The 26211-nt window shown below is 42.5% G+C and overlaps 1 protein-coding gene across 5 annotated transcripts in view; it reads left to right on the forward strand.

Moving 5' to 3' along the window:
- CCDC192 (coiled-coil domain containing 192) overlaps positions 1-26211 on the forward strand; it is a 285306-nt gene that overhangs the window by 20489 nt on the left and 238606 nt on the right. For 3 of the 5 annotated variants that reach the window (XM_007497810.3, XM_056804532.1, XM_007497812.3), the window contains one exon: positions 13225-13332. In XM_007497810.3, the coding sequence (XP_007497872.1) occupies positions 13225-13332 (108 nt within the window). Of the gene's footprint in view, positions 1-13224; positions 13333-17438; positions 18670-26211 lie in introns of those variants that run through there. The other 2 variants (XM_056804533.1, XM_007497814.3) reach the window with 2 other exon arrangements.

The raw sequence follows: 26211 nt of genomic DNA on the forward strand, positions 1-26211 counted from the left end.
AAGTAGGAAAGAAGGCGGGGCTTATTGGAAGAAGTGGGCTTTGTGCTGAACCCTCAAGTGATTTTTCACTTTTACACTGTCGGACTGCTTAGACTCCACAATCAAGGGCACACTCATGCGCTGCCTCCAACTTTTAAAACGTGCCCCCACTGTGCTCAGGAAAGACATCTTGAGTTCTTTAGCAGAGGTCACTCTTTAAGTTTCGGCCACGTTCAGGACATTTGGCCTGCACAGGGAAGTACTATGACCCTTTCAACAAGAAGATGGAATGACTGTGATTGGACTTTTTGCCAGAAGCAAAGTGGCAGGACCTTCCTTTCTCTCAACTTTGCTTTTCTTTCTGAAACACGAGGACGACAGGTAGAGATGAGCCGAGCCGATTCCTTCAAATCACTTCGGAAAAATCAGCAATCACTCTCAACCGGGACGTGATGGTCCAGCTTTAGGCGATGGGACGGAGGAAATTTTAGTAGCGCAGTTTCAACTGAAAAATCTGGGGTTGATTGATTCCCTGCCCTCTCCTGGATCCCCAACCCGGCTCGGTTGTTGGATAATGTAATACAGGTTTTGAGGCAGGATTCCTTATGACCTCCTTTCTGGTTTGTATCATTGATACTTTGATACTCTTTTATCATAGACAGAATAATAAATTTAGGGAGTAAAAAATAATGTCATGTTGGAGGGAAAGAGACAATAAGAAAGGAACACAAACCCCATAGAATTGGAGCTCCTGGAGACCTGCTGCACTTTTCTTTCTGTTTTTGTATCCCCAGTTTCTAACCCACAATGCTTGACTTTGTATGTAGTTGTTTCCTTGGGGTCTCCTTAACGGACAGTCTTTTGCCTCTTTTCACATCCCTATCACTTAGTACGGTGCTTGGCACATAATAGGGACTTAAGAAATGCTATTTATCAGTTGATGCTGGAAATTTAGTAAATATCGTACTGAATGAGTTGGGGAAGGAGCTAAAGGCTTATTAGATGCCTAGATTGTGACTAACAACTTCCAAGGTGGAAGGGATGGTCGGGTTCGTTTCAGGGTGAGACAAGCCAGTGGATGGGAGACCAAATTCAGGAGAGATATATGAGAATGTGGCTCGTGGCATCTAAACTTTCTTGGTCACATAATGGACAACCTTGTCTTCGAGGAATCTCCAGATTGACCTTTTCCCAGATTCTTGAATATTAAACAAAAGGACTCAAAAGACGACGATTGAATTAACTATGTTGTTCCTCTTTCTCTGGAATGAGTTAAAGAGGACGATAATCAAATCTTACATAGCATCCCAATCTCCCCGACCGTTGCGTCTTTCCCAAACTTCAGTGGCCGCAGCATAACTTGGCTGTTGCTCCCATCTCCTTTTCCTAAGGTCTCTGTAAGCACCTTCTTTTTGTTAGTTCAGGGAATAGTTTTTCAATAAAAAGTTAAGCACGAACCTGAATATATGTATATTACAAATCACAGACATGTACAATTATAATAAAAACTAGAAATAAAGATGGAAAAATGGACTTTATTATCGGTACAAAACTCTTGTCTCTCACATTTCAGTGAGAATGTGCTTGATATGCTTCATTTAAAAATGTTTAGTCTAACATAACATTTGTGTAATATTTATTTTCTCTTGATATTTGTTTTTAATGACTGACATAATTAGAAAATATTAGAAACTGTATTTCACAGAGATACCCTAGTGGGGAAAATGCCCTATTGGTGATGGCTACGAAACCATGCTACTCATTTTTAAATCTTACGTACAATTATTTTCAAAAATGTTGACATTCGGCTAATACATTTCTGTCTATTGTTCTTATAGCCAAATCTAAATGCATTGCATAGACTTTTTTCTTAACGAATAGATTCCAACCCACTGAAAGTCACGATTATTTTTGATGATTCAGCCTTGGGATTGGAGGAGCATGAGAGGCACATAGATGATCATATACCTAACAAAGAAGAAGTTTACTTAATCATAGGATGGAAAGGCAAAGGTAGACAGTTATTCAAGTAGATGTGCTTTCCTCTTTTCAATCAGAAGGGTACATCAACTCACAGGGCGGTGGGACATCTGCCAAGTCCAAGAGGGGCACTGACCCTTTTTAAAAAAATATATTATTTTTAGACCCCTGCCTTCTGTCTTGGAGCCAAGACTGTTGTGTATTGGCTCCAAGGCAGAAGAGCAGTCAGGGCTAGGCAATGGGGGTCAAGTGACTTGCCCAGGGTCACACAGTTGGGAAGTGTCTGAGGCAAGGTTTGAACCCAGGACCTCCCATCTCTAGGCCTGGCTCTTAATCCACTGAGCTACCCAGCTGCCCCAGGCATTGACTCTTAATATGCCCTAGGCAGATTTTCTTTTAGGTATACACTAGCCTAGCCTATATGGCAAGTATCTTAGAGGATGATGCTCCTACCATCGCAACAAAAGCCTGTTTCTTGAAATGTCTTACTAATTATGATAGCTAATATGCCAGGAAATAACATACTCTACAATAGAATCTTTAATACTTTTTTGTGTCTTGGGTCTTTTGGCAGTTTGTTGAAGCCAATAAAATTTTTTCTCAGAAAAAGCTTAGGTATAATTTAAGAGAATGCAAAATAAATATCAATGATAAGATAGTGGAACAAAATGATGTTACATTTTTTCCCATTTAAATTCATTCACCCCCAGAACCTGCCTTGGGAGTCCATGGACACCATGTTAAGAACTTGGGGGTAAAGTTAATTGTTTATTTTTCCATTTTATTTCCAGCACAAAATGGTCTCTCATCCCCCTTTTCCACATCGAGAAAGTAATAAAAACAAAGCCTTTACAAAAATGCAGTCAAGCAAAACAAACCACTCTCCCACCGTTAGCCTTGATGGCCACTTTGAGTCTCTGTGTCTTCTCTATCGAGCAGGAGGTACCATATTTCATCATGAATTTTCTGGAATTGTGGTCGGTCATTTTGTTGTGGATCAGAATTCTCGTCTTTCTAAGTTATTTGTCTTTCAAAATTGTTGTTCTATCACTTTTTCTCCTAAGAAATTTGTCTTTGGAATATTGTTGTTACATGGACATTTCTCCTGTTCCATAGTTTGTCTTCTTTCAGCTCTCGGAATCCATTCTCTTCATTTCTTAGCCCAGCACTATTTCATCAGTTACACGCATATATACAATAACTTGGGCCATCCCCATTGACAAGTGTAATAGACGGCCTTACCTAAAAAGAAGATTCCCACTCAATGGCCAAGTAGAAAAGCCCCTTCATCCACATCCTTGCAAGAGCAATTGCTCCACTTGAGTTTGGGAAGGGCACACGTGCCCCTGTAGGGCAAGTGCCGCAGAATATATCTCCTCAGCCTGTCCGTCTTTCCTCACTGGCTGAGGAAGATCAGAGGATATGGTCTATCTGAAGAAGCCTGTGTCCACCTTTCCCCCTGAGAATCTTCTTTCCCCATACGGGCCCTTCTCTTAACCCCTAGTCATAAGGCAGAGCTGAACCCTGACGCAGAACCAGCCCAACTGGTTTTCTGCTAGGTTTGCTCCTCTCTGGCCACATTTTAACCGCAGGGCTCCCTCTGACTGACCCAGGGATCAAGGTTGAGGTTTGTGGTGCACAAAAGCTGTGCTCTAACCCAATTTGGGTGTATCTCAACTGGAAATCCTCATTCTCCTCAATTAGCGCCCCTTCATTTTCCAGGTGTTTATCACTCTGAAAAGAGCAGCTACACAGTTTTTGCCTTAATGGCTCTTTTTCCTCTTTGATCTCTTTATAGAACTATTATAGACTTATTCGTGGTATCACTGGATCACTGGATATAGGGACAGTTTCATAGTTTTTGGAGCACAATACCAAATGCTTTCCAGAATGACCAGGCCAGCTCACCATGCGCCAACAATGAATCCATGCCTCTCTTTCCCTGTAGCCGCTCCAGCATTTGCCATTGAAAGGTTTTTGACTTTGCCACTCTGACGCACATGTATTGGGTAGTATCTCAGTTGCTTCAATTTATATTTCTCTAATGATTTGTGATTTAAAACATTTTTTCACATAGCTTAAATGTGTTCCACTGAATATGGCCTATTTGTATTCTTTGATCATTTATTAATGAGGAAACAGCATTATTTTTACCAAATACTAAATTGTTTTGACAATTATGACTTTGTTAAATAGTTTGAAACTAGGTACTAAGTTTACGTCCAGATTTTTTTCACGAATCCCCTTGATTCTTTGTTCCAGATAAACTCTAGCAGTTTGACTGGTAGGGAATAAAATAATTTTAGGTCGCGTCATTTTAATTAGAATGACCTGCCTACCCATGAACAATGACGATTTCTCTCATTACTTGGGTCTCTCCTTGCTTTAGTGAAGTGTTTGGTCAAGGTACCCATAGATGGGCCATTTTCCAAAGATGATATACCTTCTATAGTTCTTTTCAGTGGAATGGATTTGGGGGGAATAATATACAAAAATGTTAATAATTTATATGGGTTTCTTTTGTAATCTTGGAACATTGCTGAAGGGTAAATGTAGGGGGTTTTGGCTAGTATATTATACTTATGGTCACCAGGGATTAAATCAAAATCCCAATAAAAATATTCAAGTCAGTTTGGGAATTTTATAGTGGTTTAATTAATATAGAGGAAAGTAATTGAGAAGAAGAGAGGGAAAAGGGCATAAGATTTCTCCAGCCTAGCCTGAGCCAAGGGGAATTCAGAGATCTTCCAGCCTCCTCCAAGATGAGGGGCCACCTAGGAGGATAGAGCTTTAGGAAAGGTAAAGGAAAAAAGGAATCAGCCTAAATTCTGAGAGAGCTCAGGGAAGAAGCCTCACCTGACCCCCACTAAGACGCCAAGACACCAAAATGCTGCCACAAGCCAAACTGCTAGTCGAACCCAATGTCTCCAAGAGAGAGACTCCGAGCTTAATCTTCCGTGGGTCTCAGGGGGGAATGTCTGATTGAAAATCTGTTACCCAAAAAACTACATATCCCAAAAGCCCACTGACTTCCTGTCATTACATACTTCCTGTAGACAGAGGATAAAGGGCGTGGGCTTTGGAGGCTCCTATTCTCTACGATGTAGAATCTGCAGTGATGGTGGTGAGTGGGGACAGCTAAAAATAGCTAACCAGCCATGGGCACATGGCCTTTATTTTGTATCTACTTTATCCCTTGATTTATAATGATCATTAATAAATCTCTTAAAACATAATATTATTATTGAGATTTAATTTAAACTTTTACATTGATGGCAACCACCAGTTAGAGAAGAACCTCTCAACTTTTTAAGATAGCCTAGATAAATTTTTTAAAGCCACATTCTCCTGCCAAGGCTTTTTGTCCACCCCACCCACCCTTGCAAACTCCAACTCTTTTTGGAGCTGCTGCATTTTTCTTTTCCTACTTTTTGCTCAGTTGCTTGCTTTCCCCACTGGCCGGGCTATTTTGAGCAAGGGGATTCTTGGCGAAGAAGAAATAAACTGCTTCTCTTGTCCAACCGCTTGAGTCTTTCCTTCCTCCTTCCTCCTTCATTCCTTCTCACTGCTGACTCTGGCATTGCTGATACTGCTTCCTCCTGATCTTCTGGACCCAGATCACTCACCTGGCCCTAACCCCCAACCTCCAGAAATCCTCTTCCTGATCTCCAGCTCCAACCCTAAATCAGCCTCTGCCTCACCCCTGATTGCTGTTGCTGCCCCTGCTGGGCTGATTCCTGCCACCAAGAAGCTAGGAGTCCTTGAAATCCCTCCTCAGGGCAGATGGTAAAAACAAAACAAAACCAGAGTGTCATTTTCCTTAGGCAACAATTAGATTCCTAACTCCCTTTGGGGAACCTAGCATTTTACTTAGGTGGGGAAGGGAAGAAGGAAGTTACTCTTCCAAACAGAAAGTTGATTACAAGCATGGTGTATTCTATGAAAGAACAATGCACTACCTATTTCAAACAGCTTCCAGCTTTAGGATATTTTTTCTTTCTACCACTGATCCTTTCAATTATCTTGCCCGAGATTCAGGGGAGACATCCATCCCCCTACAACCCTTTGCCATTTGGGTCTGCCCAGTCTCTAAGATTCATCCAGTTTGCTATTCTTCAAACCCATGTTCTCCCTCATTATGGGAAATACCACAGTGCTGACAATAGGGATCTGAATTTTAGAAAAAGGAACTTTCAAGGGTCTGGAGGTGAAAGTCTCTGTATCTTACGGTATTTTGCTGATTGTTTTGTTTAAGATTTAATTTTGTTGTTTTAAGTTCATACATTAATGTATTCAATACTATTCTGTTACACTGAATCAGTTTAATCTACTGTGTTTTATCTATTAGATGTATTCTGTTACCTTTCTACTATAACTATACTTAACAAAATATTGTAAAGTCCATGAACAGCTTTTTCTTCCAATTTGCATTTGTTAATTGTCACATAGATGATGAATGGACTCAACCTGGCTAACAGCCTTTGGAGAATTTAATGAGCTAAGAATTTAAATGGTAATTCTAAGGGGTCTTCAGAAATAATTTTAATTAACTAGTGGCTTCTGAATAGATGATTTTTAAAATATTTATATTATAAAGAATGTTGCATTAAAGGTAGAGAAACAAAGAAATGTTCCCATCAAGGTATTTCTATGAAGCAGGAAGACAAAAATAGCTCCTGCAAAATTCTTCAGTTTAATTTAATTTAATTAATCCACCAGAACAATCTAGATTTCTTGGTGATGTTCTAGACCCAAATACATTTTACTGTTTAAAAATATATTTTCCAAGATTGAAAGATTTGCTATGTCTGTAAAAATTGTGACAAATATCCATCAGTTCATAGGTTTTTTTTTTTTTGGTCATACAGCAAGTTATATGAAATATGATAGTGTGTTTCCTATTGTAATTAACTGGGCTATTGTGAATTTTGGGGACATTGGTACTTCTTTGAATGTGCATCATCTACTGTATTACTGTTTTACTGTGAAAATCATTTGCTTGCACTCACAGTGGATCATAGCCAGGTTTGAAGAAGAAAAGAATCTCTTTTTTTTTTGTGAGAAACCTTTGTATTCTATCTTTCCTTAGCTGACACAGAGTATCAATGATTGTAAGCTATATATTATTGATTTTAAAAAATTTTTATTATTGTTTTTGCTTGCATGTGCAATATACCATTTCAGTTTTATTTTTCTCTCCTTTTTATATTTGAAGCACATGTCCCCAGTATTGAAAAGATCTTCTTTAACTTTTTTTATTTTTTTCAGTAATATAACTTTAAAATATATTTTCCCTAATGTCAATGCATACCCAAAAAGATCTAGACTATAAAAATGATGCCACTGATTGTTTAAAAATTATTATGGGACTTTGCTTAATGATTCTGTCTGATTCCAGGATAAGAGAATTCAAAAAGAGCCATTGCACAGTGCCAAAGAAGCACAAAGCTAAACTGCATAGTGCCAAACAAGCACAAGGTCAAAGAGACCAACCAATCCCAATAGGATTGATGAAATTCTGAGCCAAGACAAGAGGGCTTGAACTTGTTTGGGGTTTGAGGTTGTGGCTGTTTTGGCATATGTCAGAGGCAGGTCTTCCTTGTCCCACATTCTACCAAGTATCTCAAATTTGGCTCCTACCTGGCTCCTATAATCTAGTCCCTTTTCTGTTTTTCATAGTGTGGCAACTTCCTGTAGTCTTGACTGCAAATGGGTAAGTAAAATAGTACTGCATTTTGTCCTACAGATTTGTGGGATAGAAATTACTTTAATTGGACCCTAATATAAGGGCCTGTTATGAATTTATTCTTGTTTACTCAAAATGTTATACACATACATTTTTGATATTTTGATTCTGATTTTGAATTTTTTCTTTCTCCCAAAAAAGTTTACTTTTTCTTCCATTTGTTTTTCTTTTGTGTTTTTGGTTTTTTTTCTTTTGATAATTGATTAATATACCTCATAACTCAGCCATACATTCCTAAGTGATCCCTGTGTTTTTCAACATCCTCTTCAGGAGGGAATGTATTATTATTTTTACTATTATTCTAAATTGCAAAGTTTAAATTCTTTTAAAGAATAATTTTAAGTTAAGAAACATGATACCTCTCTGAATCCAGAAAGTGAACTATTTGGAGAAGGCACTGTGAAGATGCCTCCACAGACCACAAGCTGAACCAGAAGATACAGAGTGAACTTTGGGATGTAGTGATTTGAATTGTGTGTGGTTGAATGCATTTGTTTTGTATGTATACTCCTATGCCAAAGGGGGCTGCCCCCTAACTGGCTTTTTGTTAATGCACCTAGCAATCATTGGTTTTGTTCTCTTTTCCTTTTATCCCCAAATTATTGTAATTTCAAAGTTGGTTATGTTTACAAGATCCATTGGAGAGACCAGTCTTCCACAGATCTCAGGGAGGAATGTATAACTGAAAATCTGTTACCCTAAAAAAGAACTACATTTCCCAGGACCTCACTGACTTCCTTATTATATTATTATGTACTTCCTGTGGATAGGGGATATTAGACAGGGACGTGGAAGGTCCCACCTCTTTACTTCCAGTACCAAGCTTGGTGGTAGTAAGGTGGGTGTTTGAACTAGCTGATCAGCCATGGGCACATGGTCTTTATTTTGTATCCTCTTTATTCCTTGATTTCTAATGATCATTTAATAAGCCTCCTAAACTATAATATTTTTATTATTAGAAATTAAATTTTACACCCTTTAGGGTTTCTAAGTAAAACATCATATCTTCACATTGTGATAATTTTTTTTTCTTATTCGCCTTTGCTTATTCCTTCAATTTATTTTTCTTGTCTTATTGATATTTTGATTAGGAAAGGTAAAAATGGTCATCCTTGATTTACCCATGATCTTATTGGAAAGGCTTTTAGTTTATCATTACAGATAATTCTGGGCCTTGTTTTTAGATAGATACTACAGACCATTTTAAGGAAAACTATATTCATAAGCTTTCTATTATATTTAACAGACCTGATTATTTTATTAAAAGTTTTTTCTGCATCAAGTATTATAATTAGATGATATTTGTTATTCTTTTTACAAATATTATCCAGTTGTATTTATAATTCATATATTATATTTTTATATATTATATAGTTAACATAATAAGCATGGTAAATAATAATAATCTGGCCCTGAATTTTTGGTACAAAGCTAGCTGAGTTCAAAACTAGTTTAAATATTTGCTGTGGTCTTCTTGCTAAAATTAGATTTGAATTTTTGTATTAATATTCATTAGAAATATTGGTCAATGGTTTCCTTTTTCTCTTTTGATTCTGGTTTAGCTATCAAGTACTGCTTTGGCTATATCTTCAAAATGTTGGTATAATATTACAATATTGTTATTATTTTAAATAAAATCATTGGGTGTTTCTATGATTTTTTTCTTTGATCCATTCTTTAGATTATTATTTAGTTTCTAATTGATTTTTAATCCTGATTTAAAAGACTACTGAATATAGTTTTATTGCATCATGGTCAGTGAAAGGTACATTTAATATATCTGCCTTTCTGCATTTGTTTTTGAGGAGGTTTATGCTCTAATCTAATACCTGGCTAATTTTTACGAATGTACCTTTGTTGTTCTTGTACAGTGCTTCAAGACCCAATTTGTTTTGTTTTGTTTTTGGCAAAGACACTAGAGTGGGTTGCCATTTCCTTCTCCCGCTCATTTTACAGATGAGGAACTAAGGCAAACAGAGTGAAGTGACTTGTCCAAGTAAGTGTCTGTCTGAGTTCAGGTTTGAACTCAGGAAGATGAGTCTTCCTAACTTTAAACCTGGCACACTATTTATTGTTTGACCTGGTAGCTGCCCATACAATCTGAGAACCAGGCATACTCCTTTTTATTTTCCATTTAGTGTTCTTTAAACATCCATCATATCTAACTTTTCTAAAATTCTGTTCAAGCCCTTCATTTCTTAAAAAAAAAATTTAGTTCAATTCATGTAAGTCTCAGAGGTATAAATTGAGATCTTTCACTATTATAGTTTTACTGTTTATTTCTCCCTGTAACGTTTCCTTTAAGAATTGAATGCCATTCCATTTGGTGTATATACATTTATTACTGACATGAATTCATGCAGAATGTCGTTTCCCTGATGATCTCTTTTAGTTAGGTATAGTTTTACTTCTGTATTGTTTGAGAACTTAATTACTACCTTGTCCTTTTTTTACTTCTGCTGAAAGAAATATAATAGAGTCTATTCCATCTCTTTCTTTCATGGGTATTTCTTGCAAGCAACACATTACTAGATTGTTTTCTTATCCATTCTTCCATTTCGGGGGACGAATTTATGACAGCCAATTGTATATTTCTCTTCATCTTATTCTTTTATACTTTTATTGTTGTGGGAGAGCTTTATGGTAAAAAACAAAAAACAAACAAACAAACAAACAAACAAGGCCCGTGACCCTTTACAAGAATGCAAGACTCCCAAACTTAGCTTAAAAATAAAGGAGAAATGGATTCATTTGGAATAATGTTGAGAGGTCGGGGAGACCGTGGGCAGGTACAGCACTGTCTCCCGGGGGAGATGCGTTCTGACAACAGGATCTCCGTGATTACAGAAAAGACGACGAGGGCGCGTTACTGGGTCTCTGGAACCTGAGATGGGTTCTGTGCTTATGTTCTATGCTCAAAGCCAAAAAGGGGTGAACTGTCCAGTTCAGTCGTGACAAGGTTACAAACGTGGCGGTTACAAGGAAGCACCGTGTAGACCATCTGGTGGAAACCCCTTTTGTCAAGGGGGAAACTGAGGCCCTGACTTGTGCCCGGCCAAGGAGACGCCCGGCAGGGCAAAGAGAGCTGGCTTAGGCTGAGTCACGGCCCTAATTCGGGTCTCAGCCGGTCCCCTCGGATTGCAGCTCAGCGGTGACTCAGGCCCGGCCACGTCTCTGCGCCTGCGATCAGAACACTTACGTGTCTACAGAGCCGTCTTCTAGCAGAGGGTGGAATGGCGGGGCTTGGTCGACGCCTCCCCGACGTGCCGCGCCCTCCGCAGCTCTGCTCTGCGGACCGCGTCTGAACAGCATTCCAGTACACGGGATCCCCCGACCCAGCGAGGAACTGAAACCCTGCCGGGACGCCAAGATGGCTTCGTCAGAGCAGCCGAACAAACTCTGCGTGCGCATGCGCAAGTGTGGCAGGCTTCCCACACAGACCAGGGCGCCTGTGGAGTAGGTGCTTGAAGGGCCGACGGACGGACGGACACCTTCAGTGAACTCGAGTTCCGGAAGGGTCTGGGCCGATTTATCGGGAAGGGAGAGCTGGAAGCTCACAGCAGACGCCAGAAGCTGGGAAGTGCCTAATGGAACGGGGCGTCCCGAGGGAGCTCTCCAGAGGCACCCCGTCCCTGTCCGTCGCTGAACAGCACGTGGGGCCGATCTGGGACTCGCCGTCCCGTCCTTTGGGTGACTTTTGGGCTTCGTCTGAGGGAGGGTCTGCTCGTCGGCTCTTCCCAGTGTGCGCTGGGGGCGAGTGGACCCACCTGCAGAAGAGACCAGCCTCTACTAGGCGCCATTCATCGTGTTCTGGTGCCCGATGGGGAGGTGCGTGCACGCGGCAGCCGCAGCTGGCTGGCCAGAGGGGCGGAGGGGGAGGGAGAGACTCCCAGCTCTTGGGGTAGAGCTGGAGCCCCAGTGGGTCAAAGGAGGCTCGATGGTTACAGCTTCTTCCAGCACCCCAGAAGTCCGGAAAGTGAGAGGCGAAGGAAGGTCAGCGAGAGGAAGCTTTCACCAGACACTAGCGTGAGGGCGTGTGTGACTGCGGATGTGTGTGCCAGGATGCACGGATATTTGTGTGAGTGTGTCTGTGGGGGTATCTGTGAGTGCTGGCGTGTGTGGATTGTAGTTCACCCTGGGGAGCTCCTTCCGGCTGAAGAACTGTCCTCTGCTTCCTCTAGTTTTGGTCATCACTTGGGATTAAGAGATGTTGAGACACACAGCCAGCAGGTGTCATTTGTAGGACTTGAATTCAGGTCCTCCTGATTCCTTGTCCTTCAAGCCACGTGGTGACAAACGGTGTGTAGGTATATATATATTAGTGTGAAGTTATGTAAACATATCTGGAAAATGCATGTGTGTGTGCAGCTATGACTTTAGGCCCAGGGCATGGTAGGAAGAATTTCTGGCCACTTTGTGACTGATTAGAAGTGGGAGCTATAGAATGTTGCATAGGCAGGAAGATTGCAGGAAGGTTGGTAGTTAAATATGAACTGGTGTGGAATTTTTTTCTCCTCTTCTCAGGTTGCTTTGAAGTGACTCTACAGTCACCCTAGAACCCAAATCACAGCCCCCAAAGAGCAGCGAGGCCAGCAGAACGTCTAGCTGGATGTTTTATACCTTTCTGGACATTTAAGGTTCCCCCAAAGTCTGTTCAACAGTGAAGGACTTTCGAGTTGTTTGGAATGGAAAATTCTACACATCTGCTGATGGGAGAGATATCGGAGCTGTCCCCGGAAGCGGAGTCTTCTGTGAAGGCGGATAAAGCCCTTCTTTCATGGGCTTTGCTTTGACCATAAAAGGGGAAGGGAATACTTTAGGCCCAGTTCCAACACCACAGGTTTTTAGCTGGAAGGAACCTTAAAGATCATCTCGTCTGCCCTCTCCGCTTTTCACGTGGGAAAGCGGAGGCTCAGAAAGGTGAAAGAGCCTGTTTAAGGCTATATGAGTAACACAGGACCGGGCCAGGGCGGACCCCGGCCCTAGAAGTCCAGAAATGGCTTTTTCTACGCCACCAGGGCACTCCAGCAGGTAGACTCCACCCTGGAGAGTTCCCCAAGTACTTAGACTGAATGTGAAATGCCGAGGCTCTCTCCAAGGTCAGAGTGTTCTTTTCTGGAAGTCCTTCCCATTTCCCATTTCTGGTGGTGAGAAGAAAAGGTCGCCTGCACTTTCTGGCCCTCCCCGCCCGTCTGGGCTCGGGCTTTGTGCCAGCAAAGAAGGCGGAAGTTCGCCCTTTTAGGATCCCTCCACTGCGCTGGAGGGCTTTTTCCTTTGGATTCCTCTCGCCCTCGTTGTCAGGGCATCTGTTTGCTGGTGGGGTTTTTCACCTTTGCTAGTGGCTGCTCCGACTCCTCCTGTACTATCATTCCCTGTCTTTCCTTCCGGTGCCCCCTCCCACAGGACCCTTCCCTGGAAGTAGGCTGCACACACTTGGTGCCCCGCACACAGGTCCTTGGGGTACTTGGGTCTTTGATCCTCCTGCCACAAACAATTAATGCGTTCTCCTCGTTTTAAAGACAGAAGCCCTGGAATCAGGAGAGGAGGCCCCCACATGGACATGCCTGCAAGACTTGAAGATGTGCCTCCAAGAAGCAGAAGACAAGGTTAAGACCTTATCAGAGCAGGTAAATGCCACCACTTAAACTGCCAGTGACGTGTTTTTATTAATCATTCAATGAGCGTTTCTGAAAGGTTTACTCCCCATCGATGATGGCACTGGGCCTAAGAGACAAAAGCCCGAGGCCCTCCCTTCAAGGGGCTGACATTCTAGGGGAGGTCAACGTGGGGAGGGGCGCCTGGGAAAGGCTTCATGAAAGATACAGTGCTTTAAGGGAACTGGAGATCTCAAGAGGCAGAGGGGGGGCACATTCTAAGGCAGGGGGACATCTGGAGAAAAGGCCCAGAGGCCAGAGTTGGAGCACTGAAGGTCAACGTGGCCAGAATGCAGTGTGGGAGGGAGTCCTGTGTAGGAAGACTAGAAAGGTAGCAGCGGGCCAGGCGATGAAAGAGCTTGAAATGTCAGGCCCCCGGGTTGAAATCTGATCAAGAGCGAGCCACTGGAATTCGGAGGACAACAGGAACGGGCCTGGACTTCATGAACACCGCGTGGGCAGCTGAGAGGATAATGGATTGGAGATGGGGGGGGGGACGCAAATAAAGGACAATGAAGGGAAGAGACATTTCGTCTAGCAGTCTGGATTGTGGGGGATGGAGGAAAATGGAAGGACTGTGTGCTGGCCTCTCATAAACCTCAGAAGTATTTGGGACAAAATACAGACATTCTCAAGACCAGTTTTCTGTCCCTTTTGTCAAAGACATCATAAACTCAGAAAGTCTTCTGGCTGATAGTGAAAAACCTCTTTGGGAGGCTTCTGGGGTGCTCCAGAAGAAACTATTCTCTAAAAGTATGAGTGGGGGAGGTAGGCCACGTTGGGCACACCTAGTGGTCTAACAAGAGAAGATAGGAGGCAGGCAAAGGAAGCCAACAAAGCAACTTACAGTGGCAATGCAGAAGATCTGTTAGCGACTAAATCTGTTCAGACGGCCTTCCCTTCCAAGTAATGAGAAAAGGACAGTTCATCTGCCACAAAATTGTCTCTTTTTGCACCTGAGGGAGCTTGTATTCCTGTGTAAGATTCTAAGTGGATTCTACTATCTGACCTTAAAGCTCTGCTCCCACTTTTAAAATTCTGTGACGTTTTTTATTACTAAGAATAGATGACATACAATGTGAGCCAATTGGGCAGGTTTTCTTGAAAGCTTCCTAGTACATTGACATGTAATTAAGATCATTAATTAGGCATAGATTAATTAATGGCCTCCTATAAACATGAGACTGTAAGCTCCAGGATAAACTCTCATCTAAACTTTGCTCTTCTCTCCGGCCTTGGAAATATACTCACTCTTCCGGCTCTCCATTTCACTTATCTCCCCAAAGATCTGTTGAACCAGAATGATCTGCAAGATCCTTTCTAGCTTTAAGTTCTAGAATTTCCCCAATAATCGTTTGTCTACCGCAATATAATTCTAGAAAATTTCTACAGCATTCATTGTTCCTGATCTCAAAGAGAAAATGTACATAAAAGCATTCATTGATTAAAAAGCATTAATTCTATTATCGCAATCACAAAGGGGCCAATGGGTCACTGGATGTGCCTGAGGAAGAAGAATAAACGTTTTTATGTCTTTAAGAGAAACAGCACAATTGTCTCAGATTAGGTCTTTTTCTCTTCCTTAAATGGTAGTCCCTAATGGTGTACTGCAAGCATTTTCAGGATCCTGGCTAGCTGCTATGCAAATAAGCCAGCCCAAGGGCCAGACAAGTACCTTAGCGTGTGCGAGTGGGACACACGCTTTTTGGAAGGGGCGGGCCTGTGTGTGTTACACGTCCACAGACGACATAGATTAGTGTCTCCACCTGAGCTATGACCTACAATTTGCATACTATCAGAAAGAAGCACCTTTCAAACTCTCAGGAAGCTCTTTAGCACATCCCTGCACACCAGTGAAAAGAAACCATTATCGTCTCATCCACTCATTTGGTAACTGACAGTGGTAAGGCCTCCTCCTTGCTTTCTTAAGTGAGTCCTTTAGTCATGGCAAAGTGACTGGGGAGGCGGGGCCCTTGGAGGCAGCCATTATATTTAGTATCATATAGAAAAAGAAAGAAATGTGACTATAGAGCAAACGTGGCGGCCTTCCTGTTCCTCTCCCAAACCCCCTTTGAATGCCTGCAGTTTTCAGTCAAGGAAATGAAACTGGACGTTGAGATGTAAACGGACAGCAGCCTCTGGGCATCTCTTCTCTAGCATCGTACACTTTAATGAAGGCTACCCTTTTCGTTAGAATTGGCAGTCTCTAACGCTACCATGCAAGGAGGTGAATGAAAATAGTCGGTCACGAATCCTGAATCTTCATTTTCACCTGTTCTTTCATTGGAGCTATAGAGAATGAAAATGAAGGAACTCGTCCCTCTTCCCTATTTAAGTGGTCACTTTAAATCAGGAAAGCATGTGGGGTGTGCCTATGTAGTCGGAAGTCAGTGGGGGTGGGGGGTCATTAATCAGGAATCCGTAGGCCTTTCTCCATCTTACTCTTCAGTCGGAGCTGGGATTGTTCCGTCTCAGGCAACCAGACCCACTGGGTGTCACTGTCTTCCTGGCCAGGGTAAGCCAGCAGGTGTTTCCAAAATGGCAGATTTTCTTTAGCATCAAAAGGATTGAGTCTGGACTCTGGACTCCTTTTCTTCCCTGAAGAATTTTCTTGGCTATTATGTGAGGCTAACTGCCTGGGAAGGGATTCTTCCTGGGGAGTTTCCTAATGACCAGGAGGACCACCCATATGAAAGACCGACTTAAAACACATTTTTAGTACAGAAAGAACAGAAAAGACCACTAACCTTAATGCCAGCAGAGCTTTAAAAACAAAACGCTACATGGGAACTCTGAAAGGAACGTAGGGAAACACACTGGACTCCTGGGAGAGTTCTGTCCGCCTTGCCAGCATGGCTACAAGTATGGGTTGTATAGACGAGGGACTGCGTTTGGGGAAGGAACCTTTAAAAAGGAGTGCAGGACGTGGGCAACTCAGTCTCAAGGAGAATGTCACTGCTTTTATGAGAAAACGCAGCCTTGGCTATGTATGTGAGCCCGACCTCCTTCTCCTCCCTGCAGAGAAGTCGGTGCTACAGACATTCTAGAGACTATTGCTTACTTCCATTATTTACAGGGTTGTTAAGGGCCAGCCCTGTCCTGGGGAGCCCAAGAGAAGGGAGAGAAAAGCAGAGCGTGTAGGAGGCCACGGAGTAAGGAATGTGCCCCCTCAAGGAGTGGCAGGCCGTGGCGATTCCAAGCTTCACCTCCCTTCCTGCTCAAATGGAGTGCCTGATCATCATTTGCCCCATGGCATGAGTCCACTCTCGGCAGGAATTCCAATAGAAAAGAGCGACCCCAGCTGGAGAGCTTCCAGGAGTCTCAGCATAAAGGATGCCATTTGTGACTCTCCTCAGATAGACCCGCTCAGCGATGCAGGATTAATGCTAAAAGTTGTGAATTATTGGCAAGATGAGACAGCTAACAGCTAGAGGGAGGGTTACTGAGGAAAAGGGAAGGGAAACCGGGGTGAAGGCAGAAGGGACCTGAAGGAGAGGAGGCTGCCGCCCCCCTAAGCATCACAGCAGCCTGTCCTAGGCAATAAGTGGGCAGGCAGGGACTCCTGATCGTTCTTCCCTGCTGACCAATCCCGGAGCTCCGCTCCTGTCTATACCAGACTGGCAGGATTTCTAGCTTGTAGACACTCACTGTAGGGTCAGTCTGTAGTAGGATGGCTAAGAGAACACACAGCCTGCTGACACTCGCTTTGTGCTGCCCCCTCTCGGTGTTCCTGCTCCGTGGGCCACGCTAGGACTCCCAGGGGTCTATTCCTGTGCCTTGGGAGGCCTTCGCTAAAGGACGGCTCCTGCTCTGCGATTCCTAAGTGAGCTCAGTAGGTGTGTCACGGCCGGCCTTGCCGGAAGGCTGGTGGCTCCCAGGCCTTTCCACCCCTGCCCTCTAGGCCCTTCCTAAGGAAGAGTGCTTCCTCGGGCCTGCAAAGGCCTCAGCAGTACCAGTTTAAGGAAGCAAATGGCTACAGTAGGCCTGGCTAGCTCTGTCCGGCCCATTCCTATGTCGGGCAGAGCTGGCTGCCTCTTCTGGGACCCCCCCCCCCCCCCCCCCCCCGCCGCCTTTCACTGCCTTCCGTCCCACTTCTTTGCTGAGAAGCTCTCGCTTGCAGCCACTGGTGCTTGTCCGTGGAGGCCCCCTTGGGTAGGGCCTGCAGCTCCCTCCCATCTCAGGCCCCAGAACCGCCCGCTTCCCCTCTGTGGGAGCCGCCGCGCATGTCCGCTTCGTGCTGCTCCGACCCGTATTTCTATCATTTGTCCCCGGCCCGTGCAGGGTCCAAGGGCAGACAGCCATGAAGAGGCTGGGCTGGGACCGGACCCTTCCCGGAGCCGATGCCCTGCGGACGGGGGCCGGAGGAAGCTTCAGCACCGCTCCCTGCCCGGGCCGGAGCCTGCCAACCCGCCCTCTGCGTTGCGGGGGCGGGCTGAGGCGCCGCAAGGATGAGGCGGGGATGACGATCCCGGGCAGCCTGGGCAAACGCAGGGGACTCGAACTCGTCCGCTGTGGGACTGCAGGAAACTCCGCGTGAACGGTTGGCGCAGGCGCTCTGGGTGCCTGTGAAGAGCAGGAGGCGCCTTCCCAGAGTCACTCACGCGGAGGCGGAGAGAAGGCACGGGGCAAAGGCGGTGCTGAGGGGCTTCTCTGGGCCCCAACCCGGGCTCTTGTGGCCCTTTGTGCCGGGGCAGAGAGGCCTCCCTGGGCCAACCCTGGGCCGCCTGCAAGAATCCCGGGAGGACCAGGGAGAAAGAGGGCGGGGCGCACAAGGATGCCGGGGAAGGGGTGCCGCGCCCCTCCGCCGACTACTCTGCCTTCAGGACGTTAACTGGGCGGCGGGGCCGAATCCTCGAGGGTCAAAGCCCTGACAGAGTCCCCGCGCCGCGGCTGGAATGGCAGGCTCTGAGCCCGGGAGGTCACTACCGTGGTGCAATGCACAAGCTCCACAAAGGGTGGTTCGCCGCATTTATTTGCAGGTCACGTTTCCTTAGTGGCCAAGAACACGTTTAAGTCGCACCCCACAGAGGAGATGGACCTCACGCTTTCCAGCCCACCAGGGAGCACCCTGGGTGTGCGTGCGCGCGCGCGCGGGTATATGTGCGCGTGTGCGCGCATCCTGAAGTCTCTATTGGTGATTGTACTCTACCACAGCAGTGCCACCTACTGGCTTTAATGAAGAGCGTCACTGCATGGAGGGAAGAAAACTGCCTGGCCCTACAAGTCAGAGCTACTGGAAGCGTCCAGACTGGTTTGGACAGAGCACCTGGCACCGCACTAAGCACAAAGTGGTCGGTTTTTAAATACTTGGTAAGAGGCAGCATGATAGAGCAGAATGTAGAAAGGCAGAGCTTAAAGTGAGGAAACAGAAGTCAGAATTTTACTCTTTTCACACTCAGTATTTGCCCCGATATCTGGCACATAGTAGGTGCTTTATAGATACTTTGTGGATTTACTGACTAGCAATTACTAACCACAGGAAGCACGTGGCCTGGTTTTTTCCCTACTAAACTCACTATTAAACCTTTCTGAACTGTGGTTTCCTCTTCTATGAAATAAAGGGTTGGCCAGACACTCTCTATGGTCTTAGAGGACTCTAAATCCAGTTAGTTATACCAACTCTCTGAGGGTAGGGATAGGGAACCAAGTCTCTTAGAGAAAGCACTTTATAAAGCTTCAAGTGCTAAAGTAGCACAAAGTGTGATCATTATTCATTGCATAAATTAGTTTAGTTCTGGACACAACAACAGAAGTTATGTCTAACTAAGTGTCGACAAGGACCCAGATCACACAAATCAGTAAAATTCTTAAACCAATTGCTGTTTTTGTGAAAAATTTATTTAGTCAGTTTAGAACATTATTCCTTGGTTACAAGAATCATACATATTCTTTCCCTCCCCCCCTTCCGGTAGCCAACATGCAATTCCACTGCATATTACATGTGTCCTTGATCAGAGCCCATTTCCATGTTGTTGATCTTTGCAGGAGGATGATCATTTAAAGTCTACATCCCCAATCATGTCCCCTCAACCCATGTGATTAAGCAGTTGTTTTTCTTCTGTGTTTCTACTCCCACAGTTTTTTCTCTGGATGTGGACACATTCTTTCTCATAAGCTCCTTAGGATTGTCATGGGTCATTGCATTGCTGCTAGTAGCAAAGTCAGTTATATTTGATTGTGCTACAATGTATCCGTCTCTGTGTACAATGTTCTCCTGGTTCTGCTCCTTTCACTCTGTATCACTTCCTGGAGGTTCTTCCAGTTCACATGGAATCCCTCCAGTTCATCATTCCTTTGAGCACAATAGTATTCCATCCCCAACAGATATCACAATTTGTTCATCCATTCCCCAAATGACTGCCGTCCCTCATTTTCCAAATTTTGCTACTACAAAGAGTGCAGCTGTGAATATTCTTGTACAAGTCTTTTTCCTTATTATCTCTTTGGGGTACAAACCCAGCAGTGCTAAGGCTGGCTCAAAGGGCAGACAGTCTTTTAGCGCCCTTTGGGCAGAGCTCCAAATTGCCATTCAGAATAAACCAATCGCTTTTTACCTCCTCCTGAAAGCAAACAAACAAACAAAAAAAAAGAGCTACAAATATAAAATCAAACTTCTTGTTCCAAATTTTGCTTCCTTTCCCCAATGAACAAACTTTGGTAAAAATGTCATAGTTAAAAAGCTGGAACTAAATGAAAAATAAAACCCCCGACTAGATCATCAACCCATGATCTGATAAGAATCAATCATCCTGGCACCTACATGGTTCAGTGGATTGAGAGCCAGGCCTAGAGACGGGAGGTCCTAGGTTCAAGTCTGGCCCCAGACACTTCCCAGCTGTGTGACCCTGGACAAGTCAATTAAACCCCATTGCCCAGCCCTTCTTCTGCCTTGGTGCCAATACACAGTATTGACTCCAAGAAGGAAGGTGAGGGTTTTATAAAACAAACAAAAAAACCCCAGCTTCTAACAATTTAAAAATGAATATTGAGTTTTAAATTCTCTCCTTCCCACATTTCCCAACCTGCCCCTGATCCCCAAGATGGTAAACAATCTCATATAGATTTTACATTTGCAATCACTGTAAAACATTTCCCCATGTTAATCCTTTTGTGGAAGGAAATTCAAATTGAAAAAATTAAGAAAATAAAAAAGTTAGCTTTTTTCCTGAATTCAGCTTCTAAAAGTTCTTTTTCTCTGGAAGCAGATGGCATTTTTTATAATGAATCCTTTGGGATAGCTTTGAATCACTGTATTGTTGAGCATAGCTGTTATTGACAGTTGTTCATTGTACAGTATTCTTGTCAATGTGTAATATTCTCTTTTTCAAAATTTAAATTTATTTATTTAGAATATTTCCCCATGGTTATGTAATTCATGATTTTTCCCACCCCTCTTCCCTACCCCATCCCAGAGCTGATGAGCAATTCCACTGGGTCAATGTGTCATTGTTCAAAACCTATTTCCATGTTATTCATATTTGCAGTAGAGAGATCTTTTAACACCAAAAACCCAATCACAATCCCATTGAATCGCATGATGATATGTTTTTCTTCTGCATTTCTGCTCCCACAGTTCTTTCTCTAGATGTGGATACATTCTTTCTCATAAATTCCTCTGGATTGCCCTGGGTCATTGCATTGCTGCTAGCGGAAAAGTCTATATTCGATTGTGTCACAATGTATCCATCTCTGTGTACAATGTTCTCCTGGTTCTGCTCCTCTCATTCTGCATCAGTTCATGCAGGTCTTTCCAGTTCACATGGAATTCCTCCACTTTATTATTCCTTTGAGCACAATAATATTCCATCACCAACATATACCACAATTTCTTCAGCCATTCCCCAATTGAAGGGCATCCCCTCATTTTCTAGTTTTTTGCCACTACAAAAAGCATGGCTATAAATATTCTTGTACAAGTCTTTTTCTTAATGCTCTCTTTGGGGTACAAACCCAGTACAAACAATATTACTGAATCAAAGGGTATATGCATATACCCTTTTATCGCCCTTTGGGCATAGTTCCAAATTGCCTTCCAGAATAGTTGGATCAATTCACAACCCCACCAGCAATGTATTAATGTTCTGATTTTGCTACATCTCCTCCAACATTTATCACTTTCCTTCTTAGCCATATTGGCCAATGTGCTAGGTATGGGGTGGTACCTTAGAGCTGTTTTGATTTGTATTTCTGTAATCAAGAGGGATTTAGAACACTTTTTCATGTGCTTATTGATGGTTTTGATTTCTTTATCTAAAAACTGTCTATTCATGTTCTTTGACCATTTGTTGTTTGGGGAATGGCTTGATTTTTTTGTAAATTTGACTTAGTTCCTTGTATATTTGGAAAATTCAATCTTTGCCAGAGACTTTTGATATAAATTTTTTTCTCAATTTGTTTCTTTCCTTCTAATTTTGGTTGCATTGATTTTGTTTGTACAATTTTTAAAATTTGATATAATAAAAATCATTCATTTGACATTTTATAATGTTCTCTATCTCTTGCTTAGTCTTAAATTCCTTACTTTTCCATAGATCTGACATGTACACTATTCTATGTTCACCTAATTTATTTATGATTTCACTGTTTATATTTATGTCATTTACCCATTTTTATTTTATCTTGGTATAGGCTGTGAGATGTTGATCTAAAACTGATTTTCCCCATGCTGTTTTCCAATTTTCCCAGCAATTTTTGTTAAAGAATAATTTCTTGTCTCAAAAGCTAGGATCTTTGGGTTTATCAAACACTTGCTTACTGATGTTTCCCCCTTCAGCCTTCCCTAATTATGGTCCCTCACCTAGCCTCCTGGGTTACTCCCCTCTATCACTTCATTGCTGTTCAGCAAGCTCCTTGTACTGGGGGGAGAGAGGTCCCTTCCCTCCTTGGTTCCTGTAATGTTCTCTTGGTTCTGCTTATTTTATGCTGCTACAGTTAATGTAAGTCTTTCTAGGTTTTTCTGAGTTCTTCCTGCTTGTTATTTCTTACAACTCAATAGTATTCCATTACAATCATATACTATAATTTACTTAGTCATTCCCCAATTGATAGGTATCTCCTCACTTTCCAATTCTTTGCCCCCACAAAAAAAAGCTGCTTTAAATACTTTTTTTTACATATAGGTCCTTCCCCTTTTTTGTTTTTATATCTCTTTGGGATACATAACTAGTAATAGTATTGCTGGGTCAAATAATATGTTCTCTTTTATAGCCCTTTGGGCATAGATACAAATTGCTCTCTAGAATCAGTTCACAATTCCTCTAAGAGTTCATTTATGTCTTTTTTCCCCATATCCCCTCAAAGTTTTGTCATTTTCCTTTTCTGTCATAATAGCCAATCTGATAGATGTGGGATGGTAACTCAGAGTTGTTTTAATTTGCATTTCTCTAATTTATAGTGATTTAGAGGCTTCTTTTTTGCATGACTAGGGAGTTTTAATTACTTTGAGAACTGCCTGTTTATATCCTTTTACCATTTATCAATTGGAAAATTACTTGTGTTCTTATGTATCTAACTCAATTTTCTTATGTATTTGAAAAATGAAGTCTTTATTAGAGAGACTGGTAAAAAATATTTTTTGTACTATTAGGATTGGTGTGTGTTATTTTCCATCCTATTTCCTCCTGTTTAGTTTCTGACCCCTACTTTCTCTAATTTGCCCTCTTTTCCATCAGTCCCACCCCACCTTCTCTTATCCACTCCCCTCCTATTTTCCTGTACCCATTTGATTGTGTATGTTCCTCCCTCATTGAGCCAATTCTGATAAGAGTAAGACTTACATGTTCCCCTTCCCAGATCCCTGACATGTCCCTTCACTGTAAAAGTTCTTTCATGCCTCTTTTATGTGAGTTACTTTACCCCATTCTGTTTTTACATTCTCCTTTCCATGTGTTCCTCTTTCTAATGCTTTAATTTTAATGTTTTAATATCATCTCCATCATATTCAACTTATATCCTTGCCCTCTATGTATGCTCCTAAATGCTATGATAACGATAAAATTTTTTGGCATTACCAAAATTACCTTCCCATTTAGAGATGAACATAGTTTAACCTTTCTGAATGTCTTTTGATTTCTATTTCCTGTTTACTTTTTTATGCTTCTCTTATATTTGAGAGTCAGATTTTCCATTTATCTCTGGTCTTTTCATCAGGAATATTTGAAAGTCCTTTGTTTCACTGAGTATCCATTTTTTTTTCCTGTGAAGAATTATGCTCAGTTTTCCTGGGAAAATGATTCCTGGTTGAAATCCTAGTCTTTTGCCCTCTGGAATATCACATTCCAGGCTTTCAGATTCTTTAATATAGAAGCTGCTAAGTTTTGTGCTATCCTGACTATAGATTTCTATGATATCTTTTTAGCTGTTTGAAGTATTTTTCTCCTTGACCTGGAAGTTCTGGAATTTGGTTATAATACTCCTGGGAGTTATCCTTTTGGGATTTCTTTCAAGAGGTGATTAGTGGATTCTTTCCATTTCTATTTTGCCTTCTGGTTCTAGAATATCAGAGCAGTTTTCCTTGAAAATTTACTGAAATATGTGTAGGCTTTTATTAAATTTTATCATGGCTTTCAGGTAGTCCAATATTTCTTAGATTATTTCTCCTGGATTTATTTTTCAGGTCAGCTGTTTTTTCAATGAGATATTTCATTTTTGAAAAAAAAATTCATTCTCATGACTGTTTGTTTCTTGATGTCTCATGGAGTCATTAGCTTCTACTTGCCCAATTCTCATTTTTAAAACATGATTTTCTTGAGTGAACTTTTGTACTTCCTTTCCCATTTGGTCAATTATATTTTGTAAAGAGTTCTTTCCTCAGTGAATTTGTGTGCCTCTTTTTTCCATTTGTCCATTTCTTTTTAGAAAGTCTTCTCTTTATTAGGTTTTGGTGCTTCTTTTACTAATTGACCTAATCTATTTTTTTAAGTATGAATTTCTTCAGTACTCTTCTGTGCCTCTTTTATTTGTTGACTCTTTATTCATAATTTTCCTTTATCACTCACTTTCCTCTCTTCTCTCTTATTTAAAGTTTTTAAGTCTTTTTTGAGATCCTTCATGAATTATTTTTGGTTGAGTTTCTGTTTTGGTCTTATCCTGCCACCAAAATAACTTTCTATGTTATGTTTCTGTTTTTGTTGTTGTTTGCTCATTTTCCAGCTTTTTTCCCCTTTTCTTATACTTTGAAAGACTGTTTAAGTTGGAGTTTGTAGCTTTGGTGAAGGAAGCATTGTTCCAAACTTCAGGTTCTTTATGCAGCTCCATTCAGATGTGGCTCTGGGGAATCTATGTACTTTCAGCTCTTCCAGGATGGTGTGAGGTAAGGAGAGGTGTGTTTAATATTGTGCTCTAGTCTATGAATAACCAGAAGCACTCTTTTACCTTTTAGAACTGTGACCAAGGTCGCCTGCTCCCCGGTGGCCCAAAGTGCTGGTATGTATTATTGCTTGTCCTGAGCCATTCTAGCATACCTTTTGGAGTGTCATTTGTAGAGATCAGATGGGTCTGTGCACCTTATCTGCCTTCTTGGCTGTGATCCCCACCCAGGGATACACATATGAAAGTGAGACAAGCCTGACTCTCAAGGAACTTGTATTCTACCATGTCGTGTGCTTATAGAAAGTCTCCAAAAGATGCACGGGAATTTGTTACGGGCATTAACGTCTAGGGGAGTCAGGAAGGAACCCTTGAAGGAACTAGAATTTGAGCGGAGCCTTGAGGGAGAAGTCGTGGCTTCAAGAGGCCTAAGGGAGCAGGGAGGATATTACAAATGAAGGGAGTCAGTCTACCGAAGGACACAGGGATAGATAATGTGGTAGTCTACGAAAGGGAGCAGCAATTAGACTAATTTGGCCGGCATGTAGAGAGTGTGCAGGAGGGTTAGATCAGTCCAGAAAGATGGCCTGAAGCCATTTTGTGAAGGACTTTAAATCTTCAGGAATCTGTATTTTATTCTGTGGCAGTAAGTAGTCACTTCTTTAACAATAGGGTGACATGGTCAGAAATGACATGTAGAAATACCGAGTTAGCAGCTAGCCATGGAGGGGACCAGAAATGAAGGAAACTGGAAGCCGAGATCAATTAGGAATCTACTTAAATAGTCTTGGCAAGAGTGATGAGGGCCTGCATTAGACAGTTTGATCTGAGGAGAGAGAAGAGGACTGATGTGGGAGATGCTGAGGATTCTGTAAGGAAGACCAGCAACTTTTTGCACATGGACTTTGGAGGAGTGGGAGTGAAAGGTCAAGAATGGCTCCAGGGCTGCAAATCTGGGTGCCCAGAAGGATGGAGGAAGAGCTGAGTTTAGGGAGAAAGAGAACACGTTTTAAAGTTTGATATACCTAGCGGGCATTCGGATGGCGATATCTAGAAAGCAACTGGAGAGTCAGATCTGGAGAAGCTCAGGAGGTACCAGGGTTGGGTAGATCGATGTGGGAGTCACTTCACAGAGTTCTCCATGGGGAGTGAGATCCCCAGAGAGTGTGCGAATGAAAAGCAGAGTCCAAGAGCGGATTTCTGAGGTGTGTCCTTGCTTAAGGGGAAGGAAGGGAGAAGATGAAATCTGTGATCTTTCCATTAAGAGAATGACTAAGGAGGACTGCTTGTAGTGCTTTGGGGTTTGCAACACATCTTCAACACATATCTCTGTAGAATAAGCATTCTCGTTTTATAGGTGAAGAAACGGAGGCTCTAAAATCTCAAGTGACCCCAAGAGTTGCTTAACTCCAAGTCTAGCTCTATCCGAGTATCCCTCTTGCTTCTCTGATGATTAGGGGAGATTAAGATAAGACTAAACAGCCAGGAGATACAGTGGGTCAGATACTGGGCCTGGAATCAGCAAGATCTGGTTTAATCTGGATG

This window comes from Monodelphis domestica, chromosome 7 (assembly GCF_027887165.1).
Source record: "Monodelphis domestica isolate mMonDom1 chromosome 7, mMonDom1.pri, whole genome shotgun sequence".
NCBI lineage: Eukaryota > Metazoa > Chordata > Mammalia > Didelphimorphia > Didelphidae > Monodelphis > Monodelphis domestica.